Here is a 21,585-nt window from a genome sequence, read left to right on the forward strand (position 1 = left end):
TTCAAGATGAAAGTTTGTAGATGTGATGTTATCTTCTTCATCAGTATTTGTTCCGTTTCCATTCTGGAAAGTCACTACTTTGGAAAAAATGAGTACTTCCAAAACTGTTGAAATTATGATTCAGACAGCAACTACAGCTCGATTCTACCAAAGTAGATTTGAGTGTGTGATTAGAATGGAAGCTGATCTGTTCTAGAAAGCTAATGAGCTTCTTGTAAGTAAATACGCTAAAGGATGAAACTTTCCTGAAGGCAGTTGTCTTTATTACAAGGAATGTTCTGTTGTTACAGGTTGCAGATGTCTGTTGCCTGGGTAATTTGAAAAGATGGAGGCAAAGTAATAAGCTGCCAGAGCCCACAATGACTTGGGAGGATTTTTATCAGAAGGGGAAACAATGTTTCCAGGTAATTTTCAGTTTATGAATGAGCTAATCCTGTGGTCATGCAACTGTTCTACTTCAGCTGTTGTTATGATGAGTATGATGCTCAAAATAGTCTAATTCAAATCTGCCAGAAATAGTCACCAAAATCAGAGATACTATATGAAGACTAATTTTCTGTCTTTATGTCATGCTTTAGATTTCATCATCACCCTTTTGATGTAACTGATGGCTACAATTGTGCAGACACAATGTGTTTTTTTAAAGAAATTTCTCATTTTACAAAACCAAACCAAGAGTTCACTGAACAAGATTTCATTTCTTATCAAATAAATAAACAAACAAATAAAATCCCCAACCCCTCACCAGTAACCTGAATGTCTTGCTTTCCAGTAGTACGTCTTTCTACTGTTAATTTCATGGTTCGCAAAGATACAAGTGAGGAAAAGTTTACACACTTAATTCAGTTATGCCCATCTGCTGGTTGCTGTTTTGGCTAACACATTAAAAATTTACTTGTGTATGATTCCTTGTAGGCTGCTATTTATTAATGGATTAAGAATGGCCTTTTGAAGTGAGCAGCATGTATGCAGCAAGCCATTTTGTTCAATTTAAATGAAAAAAAAAAAATTAAATAAGTGCTGTTATCCTACTTCTTTGAAGATGTTTGGATTCAAACATTCGGTCTGAGGTATTGCTGTGCTCTTTTTAATAACATGCCCTGGAAAAAAAACAAAACAATGTTCTGGGGCTTTATTTTACATATTGGATGAGAGCTCTCCTCATCAAAGGCAGAAGTAGCTGAGAGGTAAGCAGTGCTTGCAGAACACAGCCTCTTGGCTCTGCTGCATGAGCACAGTTTCTGCAGCTCTGAGCTGGAGAACAGAGCTGACTGCAGCTGCACTGTGCTGTCCTGGATGGATGTGCAGCTGAAATACCTGCAGGTAGGGAAATCTCCGGGCCAAAGTTGAGACAGGCATCCCTGGAAGGAATCCAGGGCTGGAAACCTAAAGATGCTTGCCTGAGACACCCTGGGTTCCCATCTGCCTCTTTGGTGGCAAGGGAGGGTGGTGTAAGAGCTTACATGAAGTGGTGCCATCTCTCTTGGTGGTCTCTGTCCTTGTTGTGAAAAATGGCACCTGTAGGAATTTGTGAATTCTGTCATCTCAGGGATTTTGTCTGCTTATTGCAAGATGAGTACTGTGTCAGAGCACTAGTAGTGCATCAGGCTTCTTTCCCTGGCAGAGTTTTATATAAATCCGGTAGGTCCAAATAAATAATCAGAGTAGAAGAAGAAACCTTGATGTACACACAGGGACCAAGAATATCTATTTGGTGTTCTGTAAGGGTCAGCATTTCCCCATGAGATTTAATGCACCTTTTAGTTCCTGCTAAGTTATCATGGTGACAGAAGGCATGACACAAAAATGAGAACAGGGACAGCAGTAGCATGAGGAAAGCCAGTTCAGCGAAGCTTAATGTAGTCGAAAGTTTTCTATCAACAAGCTATATTGTAGACTTGGCAAAGACACTCATAGTGCAATGAAATGTATCAAAAAACAGGTAGAACAGTAAAAATCCCATTAGATTTTGAGTGTCCTTCCATAGTGAAATGCTACATGCAGGATTTTGTATGCTGGCTTGACAAGAGAATGAGAAACCTATGGGGAAGGACTGAAGGGAGTCTCCCCTCCTTTAGGCATGTGCATGGGAGTTGCTTAAATGCCTGAACTGCTCAGCTGGGAAAGAGCACAGAGACAGGGAGGAGGGGAAGGCTTTTGTAAATATGATCTGCTTTCTGCATGCATCTTCTGACTATGCAGCATAGCGCTTGTTTGAAAATATAACTCTTCCTGCAGGTATTTATCATTCACAAAGCAGTAATTAATTCTGCTTGGAACAATCAGTGATAACCTGACATTATAATCATCTCTCCCCCCTTCAGCGGATTGCATCGGCTCCCCTCCACCTCCCCCAAAGAAATAGATCATTTCTAGTAAATCTTTCATTTCTAGCATTGAAGTAGCAGATTGTTAATTCATTTTGTGTTGTAAAAGGATGGGTTCAAATGCTACAGCTCATATTTTGTAACAAAAAATTTAAAAAAAAAAAGTATATATATTATTCACTTGTTTTAAATGTATGAAATTAAAAATGAAAAAAAAATATATATATTTAGCCTGCTATGTATAAAAAAAAAGATTGATTGATTGCATTTAATCACTAAAGGAAATGTCAGTGCTACAAGAGTGCAAAAAACCCCCAAGCAACCTTAAACCTTAATAAGACCATTCAGAGTGAAAATGCAAGAAAACTTGATTGATGCATTGCTGTTCTCACAGCAACACTCCATAAATATAATTAAACCAAAAAATGAAGAGTTAAGATGGAATTTGTTTCCATGGCTCCTTAGAAATACAAAGCAAAAAGCGTATGGGCAGCAACTAACTGTATGCAGTAGAAAGAGTGGAAACAAACAGGTGGACTGGCTACCTGAAAGCTTTAATCTTATTCCTTTTTTTGCCTCTCTGTCACAGAAAATATTTTGATATTTGTAGAAAGCTTCATTAAAAATGATTTTTTTTTCCTTATCAAAACCACTTTGTGTATCAGCTACTCCCGATTAGAATATTCTTTCCATGTTGATCAGAGGACGTTTAGGGCCTGAATGGTCTAATTGCTGAGCATCGCTTACTGTTTCACACCCAGGGCCCTGATGCCAGCACCCCTGGGAGATGAACTGTGGGCTGCTGGAGCATGAGACCCTTGTCGTGGGCATTTCCTTGCTTTCTATGAGCAAATGGGAACTCATCTCTGTGCAGCTTCTCTTTGTACAGGTCTGGAGTCCTAAACTTAATGGTAACTTTCATGCAATGAATAAGGCTATTGGGTAGGTCATAGTTAATAGCTGTCAGCACAGATACACGGTCATTTATACCAGCACTTCAAAATTGCTATGAAAGAGCTCAGTTTCCAGTTCAGACATGATGTTCACATGGTTCTTATATTTGCTCAGTATTCCCAGTTCACTGTTGGGCTGTGGCTGCTCTGTGCAGTCTGTTTTGATCTGCTCCCTTCTGCTCCAATCTGATGTTTTTTTCCTGAAAAATGAAGCTGGCGGGGCATGATTGTTGCAAAGATAATCAATTACTGAAGCTGTACAAGTGTTCTGTCTGGTAAGGACAGAGTGTGCTCTTACCAGCCTGCTGCATAGCTTCCACTCCTCTGTGTTTTGAAGGTAAACGCACAACAGGCTATTGGCACAGACTCAACCTGGCAGTAATAGAGGCAGCTCTGGCGGATCTGCCATTGTACATGAGATCTAATCAGGGGCTTCCTGCTGCAGTTCAGTTTTTGTGAGGGGACTTTGTTAATAAGAACAGCTTCTAGTGGTGTGTAACTGGCTGGAAAACTGTTCTTGGAGGATAGTTACAAGCAGCCAGCTGTGAAAGAAGAAAGATGTAGTGACTGGAGTTCCTCAGCAGTCTATTCTGGTACTGCTCGGTGGGTTTTCTGTTTTTATTTGTTAGTGAGTGTCTTGAATGAAAGAGTTGAGAGCATACTCATTAAATTTGCACATAATGCCAAACAGTTAGGGAACAGAATTCCAAATGAACTGGACAACTTACAGAAGGACACAAGAGAAATCTTCTGGCATGGCAGATTGAGCATTTCAACAGAAGGAGGTGTAAGAGCATGATCCACACAGCCACCAGATTTTTCAGAATCCATTCATCTTTCATCTTTGCTTGTAATGCTGGCAAATTAAAATCACAACTGGTTTGTGTTCTGATCTTACAGTGGGTTGCGGTCCAGGCAGAAGTAACCTGGTAGGAAGCAAAGGCCTCAGGTAGATGAATGGTGATCTTGGAGGGTTTGCTGGACTTTTGATTGCATAGGATTTAAAAAGTAAATTTGAGAATATTGATTCCCAATACCAAATGATTTAAATAAATACTACTTCTGTCCATCTTTTAAATCTAAATACTAATATTATTCTCTGGGATAAAAATTGTGTATCATTACTCTGAGACAGAACTCACAGCATGTTTGATATATGTGATTCTTATTTATTATTATCTGTCTTAAGCTTTTGTTAAAAGAAAAACTATTTTGGAAAGTTGCTTACCTAAACCATTCTTTTGATGAAGCTGAACCAATGAAATACTAGTTGTGGAAAGCAACTAAATGATGCTTCTAAGCAGAGATGACAAAGATAAATCAAACCATTCTGATGAGAATACTGATTAATTGCACCACTTAGCAATAAACTTGTTGAAGTTTAGATGTTACTCTTGTGATCTTCTTAGGACAGGTGTCTTAACTTCTGAGGAGTGATTAAATGCTACAGTATGTGGGTGGCTATGTGAATCATAATCTTCAGACTAATGTGTGCCTAAGTTATTAATTTAGTATGCTATGATTATGGGAAATATTTTGCTGTAATTATGATATAATTAATGCAAAGCTATATTGGCAACTTCCCTCCAGTAATTCATCGTCACTGCTTCAGTGACAGACCGTTTCAGCCTGCCTCTAGGAGGTTTTGGAGAGGAGAAGCAGAATGACACAAACCACAACTGGGAGGAGGTCCCATGGATTGATGGCTTTGCAAACAAACTATTGGTTAATTGGATGGGGGTGTATCTGTGGAAGCTGGAGGTGTTTTTGTATAGGAGGAGATGTGTCATGCTGAGGGCTCTGACAGCAGCAACTTGAGCAACTGTCAATTCAGGGGAAGATGGAAAAGTAAATGTCTGTGCCTTGAATGCTGAAGTGCCTGAAATTCGATTCTAACAAGTGCCCAAGTGGCTGTGCATGTGCATCTCCACAGGTCTGCTTCTCTTGCTACATGATTAATACCTACTGTTTCGGTTCATCATTCCATTAATTGCTTGCTAAGAATTGGACTGTATTACAGTTTTTAACTGAGCAAAGCCTCAGACTTTGTCCTTTACAGCTGTTCTGGGCATCATGTTCCTTAGCAGGATGAGCCACTGGAGGCAGGGATGGGAAGGGAAGGGCATGATGGAACGAAATGGAGCAGCTTTCTAGAATGGAATTAGATCTCTGCATAATTTCTGGCTAAGAGTCTTGAGGCCGGTCTGCTCTGGGCAGTGTAGTCAGCCTGACCAGGAGGAGTGGAAGCAACCTGAGCCATGCTGGTTGAGAGCTCTGCTGCAGAATTAGTGTGGCTATACTTGTTGCTGCCAAGCTAGGGTCATGGCTGCTCACAGACAGACAGTGGTGTGCTCCCATTCAGCAGCACTCTCATGGAGAGTTTGCCTCTGCTTTTATTGCTGCATTTGTTATGTCCATGTGGTACATGTCAGATTCTCACTTTAATAAAAAAGTAATGAGTTTTGGAGCATTGTATCAGGCCTTGTTCAAGCAGAGTTTGGGACTGAGTCCTGAGTGTCCTCCCTTTGCACTCACTTGCTTGCAAGATCTTCACACTGGGCCCTGCCTTGGCTACTCAGCACACAGAGTTGCTGTCTACCTCTTAATTCTGCTTTTTGCTCTCCCCTTTATCACCAGCTGTTTCTTAGCCTTGTGAACATATAGGTTGAAGGCTTTTTTGCTTTGGTTACATCAGCGGAGTTGCTGCAGGATTTTCTGCCAGTGCTGTTGTGTCCCATAGGCAGGACTGCAATACACTTTGACTGTACAAGGTTAATGATGCTAACCTGACCTCCATAAAAGCACAGAAATGAAGTAGCTCTGATTTCAAGAACCCACTCTAAGAAGCCGACCCGCACGAAACTGTGAAACTATGAAACTATAAAGTGAGACAATATGAATGAATATTGCCATCGTTTTCCCTCCCAACAACAAGGCAGGCAGGATTGTTCCAGTTTTCCCACATGTCCCCAAGTCTGATGTAAAATCAATGAAAGCATAGACAAATCTGATTTAAAATAGAGTTTGTTATCTGATTATTGGAAAGAATGGGCCTAAGTTCATTTCTATAGAGTAATGAAGAATGAAAAATAAGAATTTGAAATGCATTTTTTTTTTGGTGTATGTTAAAGTTCATGGAAATGGTTAATGTTTTGCTCGAATGATTCCCAGCTTCTTTCTGTGTACTGCATGAAAAGTATTTTTACAGATTAATAACTGGTGGAGACTGAGGTTTCAGATATGGCTTTGAATCATGGTCTGTGTTTTTTTTTTTTCTTTCTTATATTTATCCTTTTTTTTTTTTTTTTTTCTCTGAGACCTTACATGTTTATTTCAGTTTCTTAATCCCTCTCAGCTTCCAGTATTTGTGTTTCGCTCTCCAGTTTTTTTTTTCTTTGTAGTGGATTCCTTCTTCAGTGGCTGAACTGAAGATTTTCAAAGCCTCTTGCTTACTTGTCACAACTGCTTATCTTTCTCTCTCTTTGTCCCCTTTATGTGTTGAATTAGACTAACTATGGAGATATATATATATATATATATATTTATTTTTTTTTTCTGACTAGTAAGAAAGGTCCAGGATTTGGAAGGCACCAGATGGTGGCACTAGTCTTTCACTTCTAGTAATTCTGAGTCATGCAGTGAAACATAAGAAGTTTCATGTGAGCTACAACTCATACCATCATATATATATATATATATATATATATATATATATATATATATATTTTTTTTTTTTTCCCCGAGCTGCATAGTTGGGATGTGCAAGATTACACATTTGCACGCTTATTGTTAGCAAGTACTTTGAGGTCAAACTGAGATATATTTCTAAGGGAGCAGGAAGGATAAGCATGGGCAATATCTGAGCATCACTGACACCTTTACTTTCTGTATTTGTATCCTGCCGTTACATTTCATTACATTTCTGTTTGAAATGTGGAGTAGTTTGGATGCCAGCTGAGCTGTGCCAGTTTTGGTAACTTTATGTTGTTATTTGCTTTATATTCTCAAAGCTTTCACTTTAGTATTTCCATGTTATCATTAAAAATGTTACAATTTCTTTATTGCTTTAAGGAAGAATGGGTGGTGAAATCTGTATTTGAAAGAGGGTCAGGCTTGAAATCCATCTGAAGTGCTTTGTCAGAGAAATGTTTAAGACAGAAAAATGTGCTTCTTGCCCCCTGGAGATTATTCCTGCAGTCCGTGATGTACTTTTCTCCTATCTGGGCACCCTACTGTGCCAGGGAACAGAGAGTGCTTTCAGATCTTAAGATGATGGGTGTGAAGTGAGAAAATACATAAAGGCCAGTGTTGGGTAGAGCAGTGATTATGAACAACAAAGTCAAAAAAAAAAAAAGTCTAAATCCTTTAGTATGATTTTCTAAGAATGAGTTATCTCTCAGTGTGACCTGCTGGAGTCCTTAGGCTGCAACATATGCCTTAAACAGTTCTAGGGAAAACTAGAGAATGTAAAGTTAGCTGACCATCCAGCCTGCCCCATAATCTGCACAGCAAACCTTTCTGCTGGGAAATACAAAGGCACTTGAAAAGAGTCAGAGCACAGTGTGTGCAGACTAAGTATCCTTCTACAAAAGGAAGTGGGCTCTGAACCCCTAAGGTATGTTTCTGAAGATCGAGTCTTCAGGCAGCAAATCCTGATGACAGAGCAAAGCAAGGTGAATTGGAGACATTTGGGTATTCACATTTAGGTGAAGTTAGCTGCCTTCTAGAGCTTCATTTGAGCATAGCTTCAGGATTTGTTTCTTATAAATGTGTTAAGTGAAGAATAAGGTGAGAGTGAATGTTTTAAAGTAATCGTGGTCTTTACACTGTAATATATTCTCTAACTGTCAGTAGTGGGGAAAAGATTAAATTGACTAGCTTTAGCTGGAAAAGCAGAACACAAAACTGTCTATCACTTGATGATGGGGGAAAGAAAAGCAGCAGTTACATCCATGACCAAGGGCAATGGCTAAAGTAGAGCATTATATGCATATATGCATGTGTGTGTGTCTTCCTATTCTTTTTCCTTTCTGTATATTGCCTGTGGTCTTGGATAGATATGAAGTTTTCCTTCTCCAAGGAGGAGAGGAGATTGGGAGAGAGGAAAACAGCTTGCATGTAGCTTGCAGTCTGTCTTCCCCTACCTGTGGGGAATTAGTCTTCCTACCAAATCAAGACTCAGTCTAGATTTGTTCTGTAACATCTACAGTGTTGTAATTCAGTTTTATAACATACCTTTGTCCCTTTATCCGACACTTGTGGAGAACTATCACTGTATTTCTGGGTTGAGATTTTGCCTTTATGTGAAGCTACTTGTTTTTCTAGTCTGAATATAGGAGAATAATACTTCTTGTCCCATAAGACTTAATTTTTGCATGCCTATTGATTGCAAGAGAAACCAAGAAAAAACTAAACTGAAATGCCTTTTGAGTATGTCATTGTCATGTTGGAAGGCTTGCTGTAGAGTGTGCGCTGGCAGCAGATAGGTGATTTCTGTGGCATCTGAATACATTCCAAAGTTGCAATTTGAAGAAAGTATAGATTACGGATCAAAATGGAGCCTGGAAATTTCAGTGTGAAATCACAGGATGTCTGCTTAAGCAGGGCGTACTTTTCTGCTGACAGACTCTAATAGCAGCTATTATACGTACATCAACTGCTTTGTTCGCAGCACCTGGCATTCTGTAGAGTCAGGCCTTCATCAAGCATTTGAAAAATTGTTTTTTCACTTTTACCGTATTCTTACAATTTTTCTCCTTTGGTCCGTTAATATGACCTCAGCTGTTAGCAGTTTATAGGAAAAAATAGTCACTCTTGTGTTTGCAATGTTATATGTCTTGTAAACAAGCTGAGGCCCTGACAGATAGATAGCAGTGCCTGCAACATCAATAGTACTAGTGTTGTTTTGAACTGTTTGGAATTGTTGAGGATTAACTTTTTTGCTGCAGAGAAGTACTGTCCTCCTAAGGTGATTATGTGATAGGAACTTAAAGGTTAAAGATATCAGTTAAAGAACTGGTATAATTGGAGTTTTGTGGTAGTTAAGATTAGGAATCTTACTGCCTTCCATCTTGATTGGTCATTAAATGCACAGCTATTGCGTCTTATTATTGCTCTTGTGGGGAGTGCAGTGTGTAGTGAACAAAGCGAGCATAAATGAAAACAGGGAACTTGCATGGGATTTTGTTTGGTTGTTGCTGTTGTTTTGCAAGAATACATATAGAGCTACTAATTTCATTCTTCATAGAATGTGGGAACCTCTTAATTTTGCCTTATTAAATCATTCTGACAGAAGGAAAATCTGCCTGGAGCAACCTGATCATACAACAGCAAGACGGAACCCAGAGTTGTCATTCCTTAAAATATTTTCTACTTTTCCAAGTTTTATAATGCTTCCACCAGAAGAAACCACAAGGGAGCAATCACCAGAAAGATTTAGTGCATGCATAGGCACAAAGTGCATTTGGAATATACTTCACACAATAGGTGTGATGTGCTGGCGTGGTACTCCTAATTTCTCATTTAATTAATTACGAGAGTAAGTGCATGCAGTGAATCAGGCAGAAATGATCTAACTGCTATTTGTTGTCTAACACGGCAGTGGTAGCTGAGCAACATCTCAGTGTTCCAACCAATAGAAAGGTGTTTGGATCACTGGGAACGTACTGTAAAATATGAGATGTTTACTGCGCTGGAAGTCACTTCCTGTAATGAAAATCTTTCAATGGGCAGATATAACAGGAACATAGATTAGTAGCCATAGCTGTTTCATCTCTTCTCCTTTGCTGCATTGCCTCCCTTGGGTAATGTGGAAATGATCTTCTTGTGGCTAGTAGATGACTTCATCCAGATCTCAAGAGGAGTACAATCAAGGAGGATGAAGAGATTGTCAACAAAGGAGAGGAAGAGGTTGCGCACTTCAGTAGGAATTGCTTAAATGTCACGCAAGGGCAGAAATAACACCGAGGAAAGAGAAAGAAGAAATCGAGTGTGGAAATTTTAACTGTAAGATACAAATTTAATAGCAATTTGGTATCTTCTCAATGAAAAGAAAAAGTTAGATAGTTGGTAGGAAGGTAAGTTCAGTTTCAGGATGTTGTGTTTTAGTTGTTGTTTTTTGTTTTATTTGCATATGTTTTACTAGAAATGCTTTTTACCAGAAGTGGGAAGAGACAAAGGTGCTGGTAAGGAAAAGAGTAGCAGTAAGTGCAAGACTTAAAAGGGAGATTTAGCATAATATATAACCATAAAAGGACAGAAATCACTATCATTTTGAAAGGATAGGAAGAGAAGAGCAACATTTTAAATAACAAATGACAACCTCCTCCTCCAACACAGTACTCCCTTCCAACCTTCAGTAAAGCAGCCTTCAGTGGCAGTGCCCTTCCTTCCTGTGCCTCTTTCTGGCTGTCCAGCAGATCCTCTGTTCTAGGAGCTGCCACCAGCTGGGTCAGCTGAGCTCCTCTGTGGCAGAGAGATTCTCTATCAACTTGACACTTGCAGTCAGGACAAAGCTAAGAGGTACCTGAGACTGCTCTTGCCGTGCCAGAGCGTCCTTAACTAATCATAACAGGCTCTCTTGGAAGTGAGTAGAATAAAATTTATCCTTTATTGCATATGCCAGTGGATTTTTGGCTTTGTTTATTCTTTTCAGACTTGATGTAACTCTGAGGGTGTTTGGCACAAGAGCAGTGATCTTGCTAAGTGTGACGTGTGTGCATACTTTAACTGCTTTATGTGGTAAATCAGTCACATCAGGTCAGGAATTTCTGTCTGTGTGGACAAGGTGGAGCCCCACTTGGGCTTTGGATGTCTCCTGCTGGCAGCAAATACTGAACTAGGTGTGAAGAAAAGGTGTTATGGTTTGGAGGAGGGGGTGGCACATAGGGCAACGGCTCTGGAAAATGCAGGAAGGGTTTGAGAGTCTTATCTATGCAGAAGTATCACTTACTGGTTTCCAGTTTGTTCACATTTATTCTGTCTGTGCCTACTTCTTACATTTCCTCATTGTAGAACTTTCACTCAGATCCAGGCAATTAATTTTTCTTTTTCAGAGGGGAAGCTTGTTTGTGTAAAGTTGAACCTGTCTACTCTGTTTCCCCTTACCTTCTATAACAGTTAGCAGATGGGTTATGCTGTCTGCCAGAAGTGACCACACGAGGTCCATTTGTTTTAAGAATATCTGATGCAATTTTGAAATTCTAGGAAAATGCATCTGAAAAGATATCATGTGAAAATCAATAGTTCCTTTCTGTGTCATCTTGTTTATGTGCTAGAGCTGAAGGAGGGCCCACTGGAGCAGGGCTAAGATCAATAACTCTGTGAATTTTAATTGCACCACCTTTTAGTACTAGCTGAGTGCTGTCTGCTTTTAACCCTCCAAGAGTAAAATACAAGACCTTTTGGCAGCTTGTGACTTTTTCACCATCCAGTCCCATTGGAACCACTTGTGGGCTATCTTACAGTGGATAGAAGGGAATCAAGGAGGAATTTGATTTTAACGATGGCCATATAATCTCATTTAAAATAATTTTTCCACCACTTTGGTTTCCTATTTAAGCTTGGTTAATATATTTCTCTTTTTACTGCCATTTTATCTTCTTGCATTGCCCTTGGTTCCAGTCTAACCAAGTTTTCCTGCAGTTTTTTTCCCTGCCTTGTACATAGTTGGTGTCACTTTACTTTACAACATAATTCTCAGGTGTGCAGCAGGTTAATAAAATCACCATGTACTATATGGAATATGGAGATAATAATAAAAAAAAAGTCCATATTTCCTTGTAAAGAACCGGTCTTTGCTTTTCTCACTTTCATTTACATTCCTCACTTTCATTTACATTTCTTTTACTTGGTGATTACAAACTGTAATGATCAAAATGAGTTAATTTAAGGTTACCTTTTTGGCTTACTTATATCAAACAACTCTTCTTAAATTATCTTAAAATCATTCTCATGTCCTCTTGGCTTTGTAATCTATGAATATGCAAGGCCAAATAAACCTTTTTAAATATATTTATACAGAAGTCTCAGTGGGATCATTGCTAAGTTTCCCCTTCACAATCACAGTCTCTCAAGTATAATATAATTTAATTTGTGAATTGCTGTGTGTTTTTCCCAGATTCTCTTGGTCGTGCAGTTACATCTGCTTGACAGCATGTGGGTGTTAATAGGAGACCCTCAGCATCATATAAATCTTCTGTAGGACTACTTCACCTGTTCTGCTGGAGGTCCCAAGCTCCATGCTTGCCACACGTAGGTTTTTATCATCTGTGAATTGGTAGCCAAGGGTATGCTTACTCTTTCCTTTCTGCACGCTCGGAATCAGATCTATTGTGAGGTGGCTATTCCCCAGAAATTTCTGCAAGAGGGGCAACCAGGAGTTATCTACTCTGTTTCCTAGAGCTTTCCACCCAAGAGATTTTAGCTACTGATTAGATTTTTATCAGGCCAATTCCAGGTTGCATTTTTACGTTGTGTGCTTAGTAATGGAGATTGCGGCCTCTTTAAGAATTTATGGTTGTGAAGTGGTGATGGGATTTATCAGAATATGACTTTTTACTTTGTTTTACAGAGCAAGTAGGTACATTATGTTGTTCCTGCTATCTGTGATGACTTTTTAAAGAAACGCTAAGAGCTATATAATTCTCCAGTTTTTTAAATAGTAGTGTAACTTTACTGACGTGAGTGGTGTTTTTCCCCTCTGAAAAGGGGAGGATATGCTGTTTGGTAACTGAAAAGGACAGATCCCAGTCAAAGACTGTTTTATGACTACATGAAATTCTTCTTTTATTTACATTGAAAACACAGACAGTGAAATTTTGTGCTGTTCTTGTAAAAGGCACAGTACAGAAATCAAAGCCTGGGAGGAAGGAAGGCTGCCATGGCTGCTATCTTCTGCCCTGCTCCATGGTGTGCAGTAGAATGGAAGAGGCTTGATGGTACAATGGATGGATGGGGTATTTTGGAAAACATTATGCAGCAAATTGTCGCATCTTTGCAAGCCATGAATTGAAAAGATCTGTAATGTTACTGTTGAGACTTCCTTATGATTTGGGTCTTTTAAAAATTCTGATTAATGCTTGTAATTACACTTTTTTAATGGAAACTGGTGCATGTCAGCATCTTCGTAGTATGTAGATGTAGGAGCTGCTTTTTTGAATGAACTTGAGCCAGAATAACACTAGTTTAGGATGCATACTTTCAGCTATTTTGAGTTGTCTGTAGTGGTGTGCATACAAAAGATGCAGCCAAATTAAATAGAGATATTTCTCTTTCCTAAGTAGAGATACTTCATTTTCCTTCTTCTTCACTTATAATTAAGCTGCCTTGAGTAAGCCAAGCCATCCTTTTGTTGCAAAAACTGCGGATCAGTGTGACTCATCCTAATGGTTTTTCAGAGATTTTCAGTAGTGAAATAGTGGCTCAGGTGTCTATCACTCAACCAATGTCTGCAGAGCTCCTGGACCAGAGCTGGCTTGGCACTGGTGCCACGAGCAGGGCCAGAGGAGCTTGGGTCTCTATGGATGTAGTCTGTACCCAAGTGGAAAGGCATGCTTTGAGTGTTGTCCATAACGTGCAGTCCTGATGTGGGGTCTTATATGCAGATTCTTCATGGAAACTGAGAATTGTGCAATTACTTAAAATCTTGGGAGGGGGGTGGCACAAAGAGGAAATAATAAAGTTGCTCTACAGAAGGAAAATATTTTGTAGAATTGGTAAAACTTTATCTCAGCAATTGATGAGCTCTCAAACATGTATAAAGTCTTACCATCTCCTCTTTTTACTTTTTATTTTAAACTTTACCTTAATTTTACCAAGAACTGCAGAGTATATGTTCTGAACATCTTATCCACTAACAGTTCTTCAAAACACGTCAGTAGAAAAGATATTTATTTTTAGTACTTGGTTCTATCAGATCTGTTTGCAACCCATATCTCGTCTTTCATTCACTATCACTCTAAGACTACTTCTGGTATTACTACTTGTAAATTCCGGGCATCTCATTGACTTCACATTTGAGATTATTTTTTCTGTGAATGTATTTATCAAGTTTCAGGCCAGAGGCTCTCAAAGAGTTATAAGCCTCTTAAAGCAAGGAAACTGCTGACATAGTCTTAAATTGTTGTATGGCAAATGTTACACTATAATTACCTTTATCTATCATCAAATTCCCTTTCAGAGTCCTGGCTATATGCCATGTGCCTCATGATGGAATATTCTGTTGGACTCAGATTTTTCATGGGAAAAAAACTCTTCAACCAAAACATGATGAAGTGCTTTTATAAGTGCAGTGTCACTGGCAGTGAGAAGAAAAAGGATGATGCTAAGCTGCAGGACAAAATACTGAGGTTTTGGTGGTAGGCCTGTATGAGAAAAAGAACATGACTTCTTTCAAGCACTCTCTCAACCACTCTACTTCATGACTTTCACATGATTTTAAGAGTTGAGATTTAGCATGAGTGGTAAAATTTAAGTAAATGAATGTGTGTTTTTACTATGTATTGGTGTACTGGCTGTGCCATGAAACTGGCAGACACCAACCTCACTGCAGAGTAAAGAGCATCATAATACTGTCCCTTTATTAGTGCTCTTGGGCTAATCCAGTCCACCTGGCAAAACTGAGCATGGTAGCTTTGGCACAAGACTGGGTTGAAGCTGCTTTGCTGATTTCATGATTGACATAGAGTTCATGCATTGTGATGTGTGATCGTTTGATTGCACTCTCATGGGATCCCCACTGTGAATTCTGGGTTTGGTTTGTAAGTTTCATGTACTTAAAGCAAAGGGATAAAGATAGGAAGCGCTGAATGTGAAAACATTTGAGAATGGTAAAATTCACAAGAAAGAGGAAGGAGTAGATGCTTCCATAATGTGAAGACATAGGGCATGGGGAGAGAGGCCATCTGTATGGCAACATGGACAATATCATCATCTCAGTATCTGGAATATAATAACTCCCTTGTGGTTTTATTTTAAACATGAAGGCCTGTTAGTCGTGTAAAGCAAGGATAAAAGGAATACCTAAAGACAACACAGAAAACATATTTGCGAATTTTCTCTGTGCGCATATATATATATAAATCTATACATATATTTTTAATAAAGTAGAATATATTTACTTTATACCTGCATTTGTTGTTGTGACTCTTAGAAGATCCATTGTTAAGCAAGCAGGATATAGTGTATCCATTACTGAAATGTACCCAAATGGAAAAGGGAAAGAACTCATGTATTGGAGAATAGTCGTATTATGGGTGCAGGTCACGACCCAGATAAATCTGCAGAGGCAGCCAAAGGGAGGGAGATGGTTTTCCATACATAGGTCACTAGAACTACTGTAGAGTATCAGATTGTATCATTGCAATTTGAGTATCTTTACATTTATGTACAGTACTTTGTTTTGGTGGCTAACAATTTCCTTTCTTCTGTTTATAGTGTACTAAAGCAGTTGTGCTTTAAAAAATTTAAAAAAAAAAAAAGTGAGCTAAGCACATTTATAGCTGCATCTCTCTTGTTCTGCATGTTTAGTCATTTATTTCAGTACAGACAATGCAAAATATTCTAGTTATGATGTATTGGTGTTTGATTTATTCTTCAGTACAAATGAATGAAGATTTGGAGCACTGACAGTAGAGGGAATGGTTTCTAGTCTGTTATGCTGTAACAGGATAGTGAATGCACTAGGTAGTATTAAAGGTATGAGATGAAAATAGTAAATCTTATGCAAGAGTCAAATTCAACTGCCTAAATGCTAACAGTCAGCTGAGAGGAGTAATTGATGAATTTAAGCGGTCTCTCTTTAAAATGCACAATTGCTGTAAATAAGAGCAGCTGTGTAGTACCTCAGCTTATGTATCTAAAATGTGCCCAGCAAAATATGAGCATGTGCATCTGTGTGTGTGGGGAGGGTCTTGCAGCTGAATCTTCTGACAGCAAATAAACAAATTTAAGTGACTTGAAAGTTGACATGAAGTTTCTGCTCTGGGATCTTCTTCCTAAGTTACAGCGGGCAGGTCACTGGCAGGGGGACGAGTAGGTGGGTTCAGTTTTGCACTCTTTCTAGTTTTCTGATATAGATATATATAATATATGTTTTATTTATATATCTATAAATAAAAATTGGTGGTTTGTCCACTATAGAAGAAAGTGCCCTTAAAAAGGAAAAAAGGTGAAGAGGAACAAATCCCACTCAGAACTTTCATTTCACCATATTAAATGCTAAATCTACTGCAGCTGGAATTTAAAATGGTGCTAACATCTTGTACTGCCCTCATCCCTATTGAACGCAGTCACTCTGGCCTTTCTCCCAGAGGAAGCAGCACGAAAGAACAACTTATGATTTGCACATCTTGTAGTGTGGTTGGTTTGGAAGATAAGAACCTTATCAGACTTCTGCAGCAATCTAGTGGCAGTTACATGCTAAAATCTGCAAATTAGAATTCCATTAATTTAACCATCAAGGATCTGTAGCAATTTGACAAGAATTCTGCTGTTTCTCAAATTAAAAGTCAAGTTTTGCAATCTATGAAGCTGAACTTGAACATATATGTTGTGAACTGTATTTTGATTCTATGAGTACTAATGACTTTTCTTTCTTTAACTATGTCCTTGTATGATGGGTGTAATATCTGCTTATCTCAGTGTTTGTGATCATTACTTTGAAGGAGACCAGATATTCTGAAGGATGGTAGAAAAGTACTGGCACTTGTGGTTGGGGACAGATGAGGGAATCCAAGCATTCTTGATTTTGGTACAGTATGAATGGAAACTGTCCCTCAGCTAGTGTTGCTTTTTTATTGAGAAAAGTTTCAGAATAATGGCTTTTGCTATCATGTCATTAATGGCCTCCTGCTCTGGGTCATGATTGTGGCTGCACAGGTGCTCTGTTCAGACTGTGCCTCCATTATCAGTGCTGGGTTGCTCAAAGGCTTCTGTCTGTTCTATTTGGAAAAACTATTTTCAAGGACGGCATCACATACACATTGATTTGCACATAGCTCTCGCCTTCTGTTCTCCAGGGTGAATCTAGAAAACTACTTTACCTGGCATGACAAAGAAATGCCAATCTGTGCAGATATAATTCATGTTTTATTATGCCTTTATAGTCTTCAGAGGAAACAATTGGATCCAGTGGAGATAGGCACTTGGTTTGTTTAATATCAACCTGACACAGTGGATTCAGTAGAACTTAATCTGATGTCTTTGGTATTTTTCTGTCTATAAAATGAGAATCTAACTTCTGTCTCGGGATTATCAGATGAAAAACAATAATTAAGAAACTATTTAAAAATAGAGTGGTTTCTCATCTGCAGATAAGGTGTTGTTAAAACATGAAAAGAATTTATGTCCTTAAAGCAGTTCTAATGTATTGTAATTGTTCATCTGTAATGTTGTATAGTTCAAAATATGAATGTAGTGGGTAAAGATAAGAACCATTTTTTATGTTTAAGTGCAACAAACTTGAGTGATGCATATTTAATGTGAAATACAAAAGGTAGCTGAGGGCTGTCAGGCACATCCTTGTTGTAAACAGAAGCCCTAGGGCTTGTATTTGGTCTTCTAGTGCTCTGGAAAATGTTGGTGTGCTTGAGCATAATTTGCAGGTGAATGTCTTAAAAATATCAGTCAAAGTAGTGAGTGAGAGTGTGTGGGGTTTCAAATGACATTTTCATGTATAGTGAGATGTGTTGTGCTGCAGGTTGGCTCTGACTGAGGATGACAAAGGACTGAGGTCTGGTAGCGGCCAAGGACTGAGCTTCAGTTTTTCCACTGATGAAGCATCAGTGAAAAGATGTTTGTAGTGTTTACCTGGTAAATCAACATGGATGTATTTTGGTCATCATTCACCAAGGTTTAGGGCTTGGTAGGAATTTACCAAGTTAAGGGAATATAATTGTTTTCTTTTGCACTTGAACTTCGAATCCATTTATAATAAGTGAGTACATATTTAGTTTTGTTTGCATGTATTATTTGCTCTACTGTCAGTAGACAAAGATAAAAAATAACAAAGATAATTCTATTGTCATCATTCTAAGAAGGCTTTGTGATTTCACGAGGGCAAACGTGAAATAAAAGATATTATCAGCTTAAACAAAAAGATAGTATCAGCTTAAACTTTGAGAACTCTTCATGAGCATTTCTGTTTACAATATTTGTGGCAGGATGGAGACTTTTGCATGACTGAAAGTGGTTCAATCTCTCCATTGCTATTTTCATGGGTGCTTTTAACTTATTTCTAACTGACATCTAGTTATGTATTTTTTGTTGTTGCTTGTAACTCATCTGGAATGTGCCAATTTATGCCCCATTCACAATACCAGTGAGAGGAGAATCAAATCCTCGAGCATTAATACTCACTTAATATTAATACTCACAGGATACTGTGAGTTTTTAGAATAAAAGGTAGCATCTCTGGTTAGCAGTGCAGCTTCTGTGACTGGACTTCTAGCCATGAAAGCTGAGTGTTTATGTTGCTGTTTATGGAATGGGATGTGTGGAAATGAAACAGCCAGCCACTGTGTAGCATGGCTTTATTAACAGTAGATTGGATCAACTCTATGATGATGAGGCAGTGTTTGCTGGGGCAACAGGAGAAAGCAATGGGGAAATTCAAGTGAAATACCTGGAAGGAACTAAGGAGGGAGGTATTCTTTAAGGGAGTGATAAGACCAGCTGTCCAGCTGAAGTGCCTCTCCTCCAGTGCATGCAGCTTAGGAAACAAACAGAAGGAGTGGATCAGGGAAGCAACATCCCTCCCACTGTAAGCAAAGATCAGGTTCATGACCACCTGAGGAACCTGAACATCCACAAGCCTATGGGTCTCAAGGTTCCAGGAAAGCCAACCATATCTTGGGCTGCATCCAAAGATGCATGACCAGCATGCTGAAGAAAGTGATCCTGCCCCTCTACTCTGTGCTGGCAAGGCCTCACCTGGACTACCATGGCCAGATGTATAGTACTCAGTACAAGATAGAGCTGTTGGAGCACATCCAGAGAAGGGCCATAAACATGATGCATGGAATGGAATACATCTCCTACAAGGGCAGTCTGAGAGAGCTGTTGCTCTTCAACCTGGAGAAGAGAAAGCTTCAAGGCAACCTGATAGCAGCCTTTCAGTATATGAAGGGGAGCTACAGAAAAGAAGGGGAAACACTCTTTAGGAGAATCTGTGAAAATAGAACAAGGGGAAATGATTTCAGGCTTGAAGAGGGTAGATTTAGGTTAGATATAAGGAAAAAATCTTTTACAGTGATTGTGGTAAGGCACTGGCACAGGTTGCCACCTAAAGTGGTTAATGACCCGCTTCTGGAGACTTTCAAGACCAGGCTGAATAAGGCTCTGAGCAACCTGATCTAGGTGTGGTATTCCTGCTCCTTTCAGGGAAATTGGACAAGATGACCTTCAAAGATCCCTTTCAACTCTAAGGATTCTATGATTCTATGACTCTATATTCCTATGACCTTTCCAGCTGCTGGTGTATGGATGGAAAAGAGAGAAAAGACAGTGCATGGATTTTGTGCATCATGAATGACAGTATGTCATATGCAGCAGAAACACCTTCATCATGTGGTATAAAAGCTTAGCAATGCCTCCTCTAAAATCAGAGCAGCATCATAAGTAAAATAAGTAAAATATCTCTGTCTCTTAGGCAGGGATCTGCTGGGACACTGTGAACCAAGGGAAGCGGAGATGTGTGTTTCTCCCTGGGAAAAAATTCCCCTCTGGGAGGCAGTGTACTGTAGGCTTGCTGTATTTTCCTGTAGCCTGTATCTATGGCCAAAGATTTTATGGCAGTTATGCTCAGTTAATATTCTCTGCAGATGAGAATTCTTTAGTACCCAACTTTGCTACTTCATATTTTTCAAAACAACCAATATGTGCTCAGTGATCAAGCTGACTGCCTTTTATTCTAGGAATAATACTGGTAGTCCTGGCTTTAAAGGCACGGCTAATGCTCCAAGGAAGCTGTTCGCATTAAATTGCCCCCCCCAAAAAAATAAAAAAATAAAAAAAAATAAAAAAATTCTGCTCTCTCATCTTGGTATTAAAGAATTTTGTTAGATATAATTAGATATACGAGGTCTGCTTTGAGAGTAATCATGTGATGTGATCTTAATAACAAGTACTATTAACCCAAACCCCAGATTCACTGAGAGGTGAAAACATTGTTTGATTCCTTTTGTTTTTGGACATTGGTATGTATATTATGGGGACTAATTTTAGCCTGCGGTGTTGAAACACCTGACATTAACTGAAGTAGTATCTGCTTGGTGTATTTAAGGATTCAGTGTGGGGTGACTGCAGTGCTCTCCTGGCAGTAAGATGTCACACAGATCAATAGAGCCACTTGACTTTTCCATCTCTATTTGTGATCAGGAGGATATTACCTATGACGTTTTTACTTTGGCAAATCATCAGCTGCTAATTCTGCCACTTTCAGCCTCAAAATAGAGCTGCCCTTTAAAATCAGCTGTGGGGCTAATCAAATAGGAGTGATTTGTAACTTAATTGTAGCTACCTGAGTTTCCTCCAAAAGCTCTAGACAGCTTAAACTGAAATGTTTGTGTTGTTAATAAAACAAAATGCTATTGCTTCAGCCAAGTGTTGCACATCCTTGTGTTAAAAGGATAGTGGGAACGTTTGCTTTTTGTTTGTGGGGGCGGAGTAGGGAGATGTTGTGTTCTTAAAGAAATTAAACCTGTAGGATAGTTCCAATTTTATGTGCAGACAAGCCATCTGTTAAATGATAGTATGAATGTCTATAGTTCAAAATGCATTTGCCCAAGGTTTTATCAAAATTCCTCTGAAGTAGTTGAGTCCCTCATCAGCAAGTATAAGTCAAGCTTTGCTATCCATTTACCCTGGCTATAGCAATTTGTTTTACAAATGTGCTGTTATTCCCATCTTACAGCAGTATAAATAAAATAAAAAGGGATGGAGAGAGTGAAGAAGTAACTAAAAGGGCTGTGAGGAAAGAGAGGAATAATTTAACATAGCAGTGAATTTCTTCCCTTGCTGATGACTCCCTTTGTCTGTTCACCTAAGATCACAATGATAGAAGGATGCGTCTCATAGCTAGCATAGAAGCTGCATGGCTTTCCTTGTACATCATCTCATTTGAGCACATATTAATTATTAAATAGGACTGTATGGGAAATTGGTAATCACAGCCTGAACCTCTGATTAATCAGCTGAGGCAAGTGTCAGGTCAGCTGTGGGAGCACAGGTGAGAGTAATTTAGCTGTGCTCCTGGAAGGGGTGGAGCTTGACTCCACCTCCTCTAGACCTTATTTAAGGGCTGACCA

The 21,585-nt window shown here is 38.9% G+C and overlaps 1 protein-coding gene across 2 annotated transcripts in view; it reads left to right on the forward strand.

The window, feature by feature from the left end:
- Positions 1 to 295: 295 nt before the first annotated feature.
- LOC107315661 (uncharacterized) overlaps positions 296 to 21,585 on the forward strand; it is a 225,333-nt gene continuing 204,043 nt past the window's right edge. For both annotated transcript variants that reach the window (XM_085554025.1, XM_085554026.1), the window contains exon 1: positions 296 to 404. In XM_085554025.1, the coding sequence (XP_085410151.1) occupies positions 360 to 404 (45 nt within the window). In that variant the 5' untranslated portion in view covers positions 296 to 359. The remainder of the gene's footprint in view (positions 405 to 21,585) is intronic.

The sequence above is a fragment of the Coturnix japonica genome, chromosome 8, assembly GCF_054131305.1.
Source record: "Coturnix japonica strain WE chromosome 8, WE-NBRP24, whole genome shotgun sequence".
Taxonomy (NCBI): domain Eukaryota; kingdom Metazoa; phylum Chordata; class Aves; order Galliformes; family Phasianidae; genus Coturnix; species Coturnix japonica.